The 2,865-nt window shown below is 38.4% G+C and overlaps 1 protein-coding gene across 6 annotated transcripts in view; it reads right to left on the reverse strand.

Moving 5' to 3' along the window:
- Positions 1 to 2,865, reverse strand: part of USP37 (ubiquitin specific peptidase 37) — an 86,151-nt gene that overhangs the window by 37,154 nt on the left and 46,132 nt on the right. For 5 of the 6 annotated variants that reach the window (XM_010861191.1, XM_010861193.1, XM_010861194.1 and 2 more), the window contains 3 exons: positions 2,531 to 2,654; positions 1,510 to 1,700; positions 3 to 33 (listed from right to left, as the gene is read on the reverse strand). In XM_010861191.1, the coding sequence (XP_010859493.1) occupies positions 3 to 33; positions 1,510 to 1,700; positions 2,531 to 2,654 (346 nt within the window). Of the gene's footprint in view, positions 1 to 2; positions 34 to 1,509; positions 1,701 to 2,530; positions 2,655 to 2,814 lie in introns of all 6 variants that reach the window. The other variant, XM_010861195.1, reaches the window with a different exon arrangement.

Raw genomic sequence — 2,865 nt, forward strand, 5'->3', positions numbered from 1 at the left:
AACTGTTCTCTTTTGGGAATAATCTCTCCACATCTGCAAGAATAAAAGAAGATAAATGTAAGAATTCAGAAGCCTAAGTGTGCAATACTAAATAAAAATATACTTCAGAAACACTGTTCCCCCAAAGAATTTCTCATGACTAGGCATAAGAAGGGGCTTAAAGTGTGGTGCCAGTGGTAAAGAACCTACTTGCCAATGCAGAAGACATAAGAGACTGGGTTGGGAAGATCCCCTGGAGGGCATGGCAACCCACTCCAGTATTCTTGCCTGGAGAATCCCACTGACAGAGGAGCCTGGTGGCTACAGTCCACAGCGTCACAAAGAGTTGGACATGATTAAAGTGACTGAGCAAGTGTATGGAGGCATGAGAGATAAATGCTAAATTTTAGATTTTTTTATTTCCCCAAACCCCACATGACCCTAAGCCAGTGTGCCCCAACTATTGAGCCTGTGCTCTAGAGCCCGGGAGCCACAATGACTTGAGTTCTTATGCCCCAGCTACTGAAGCCCACGCACTCTACAGCTCATGCTCCACAACAAGAGAAGTCACTGCAATGAGAAGCCCACGCATCGCAACTGGAGAATAATCCCTACTCCCTACAATTACAAAAAAGTCTGTGTAGCAATGAAGACGAGCACAGTCAAAAATAAATAAATAAAATTATTTTTTAAATAATTAATATAAACAGAAAGAGAGAATTTGCTCTCTCTGCCTAACTACTTGAGCTGGCCATCAGTAGTCTCCTATCCTGGGATTGGTACTTACTCTGTTGGCTCTCTGGTTCAGGTCTTGGAACTGTGCATGCGTGTTCAGTTGCTTCAGTCGTGTCCGACTCTTTGTGACCCTATGGACTGTAGCCCACCAGGCTCCTCTGTCCATGGGATTTTCTAGGCAAGAATACTACAGTGGGTTGCCATGCCCTCCTCCATAGGATCTGGAGGGATTGAACCCACGTCTCTTGCATTGTAGGCGGATTCTTTACTGACTGAGCCACCAAGGAAACCCCCATATATAAAAAAGATTAAAAAGCATTGCAAAAATTAAAAATAATTTATATTTTAAAGTATTTTATAAAAAACACATTTTTAATAAAAACAATTTGGTTCAACAAAATAAACAACTAACAGGAGGGGGTCTTTTCAGGGCATGGGCACACACAAAAAGTAGAGAAAAATTAACCATTCAGTCAGCACTAAAGCATTTAACAAACTATTTAAGTTCGCTTTAGTTCTCACCCCATCACGCATTTTCATAGAAGATAGAGATAATGAACAAAGATATTTATACTCATGTTTCCCCATGACACAGGAATGAAGATAAGAATTATACCCTTTTAGAAGAGTTTGGACAGAGAAGTCTAGCGGGCTACAGTCCCAGTCCATGGGGTCGCAAAGAGTAGGACATGACTGAGCAACTAATACTCTCAGAGAAGAGTTTTAGTCACTTGCCATAAAGAATTAAAAGGAAAAAACGTGTTTTTTTTTTTTTTTTTTTTAGAGATTACTTACACTTTACAGATGATGGAGTGCTGAACTTCAAACTCCAAATTAGTAATAACAGGGCAAGTGTATACTCTAGTAGCTGAAATATCTGGTGAATTTTCTTCTCCAGGAACAGGTTCAATCTTCCAAGTTTTATTTAATTTTTCCATATCTTCTTTCAGCTGGTCTAAGCACTGACTTAAAAATTCATGAGCATCCTAAGAAGGTATAATATCCTTAATCAGATCAAACCATTTCTTGCTACAATAATAGGTTAGTAACATTGTGATCTATAAAACTAAAGCACTTGGAAGTTAATAACATACGTGGAAAATGTCAGATTTACTCGAGTGCTTTAGGGTACATATTTTGTGAAAAACGACAACAAATGACAGATTTTACGCTCCTAATTATAAGTTAGAGTAGCATGACTAATAAGTGAATTGTTCCTTCATTTGTTTTTCAAAAAAGAGTGATTTTTCTAAAATAGGCTTTGTAACTAAAATAGTCTAAGGTCCTAAAATGGGGCAAATCACATCTATATTAAAATGATAAAATACACAGAATCATATTGAGCCTTACTGGAAGTCCTCCAACCTGTAATGAATACATGTATACAACTCTCATTTTAAAATAAAATTGCGATTTCCTTGGTGGTCCCGGGGTTAAGAATCTGCCTGCCAATGCAGGGGAGATTGGTTCAATCCCTGGCCTGGGGAACTAAGATCCCACATGCCGTGGGGCAACTTAAGTCCGTGCATCACATCTATCGAGCCCGTGACAGAGAGCCTGTGCTAGAGAGCCAGTGCTCCGCAATAAGAGAAGCCATCACAACGGGAAGCCTGCGCACTTCAACTACAGAGTAGCCCCTGTTTACCGTAACTAGAGAAAGCCCATTCTCAGCAACAAAGAACCTATGCACCATAAAAGACACCCAACATAGCCAAAAGTAGATAAATAATAAAATAATAAGATAAACTAAATTGGGTGACTAAAATCATCTCAATTTTCCTGATCTCTAAGGTGTTTAAAAACAGTTAGTACTCACATTCTGCATATAACCAGAGAATCTCTCTGCTGTAGCTGAAATGGCATTTTTAACCTTCTTGAGTAAGTCTTTTTTGGTCTCTGAATTACAGATATCTTTTTTAACAAGCAAGTGTGCAAAGCGTCTGATAAAACAAAAGAGACAAGTTTAGTAGGTTTTATAGAACACTGGAAGGTATATTTTAAGGACTGCTAACAATGGCACATAAAATTTTAAGTATCTAAAACGCCATTTATTCTATAATTGATAGTTAAGAGATAACTCAGTAAGTATATAACAATTACCTGATAAGTGCATTGAGTGGAATTTTCTTCCATGGGATACCTTGCTTGAGC

Source organism: Bison bison, unplaced genomic scaffold (assembly GCF_000754665.1).
Source record: "Bison bison bison isolate TAMUID 2011002044 unplaced genomic scaffold, Bison_UMD1.0 scf7180017864471, whole genome shotgun sequence".
Lineage (NCBI taxonomy): Eukaryota > Metazoa > Chordata > Mammalia > Artiodactyla > Bovidae > Bison > Bison bison.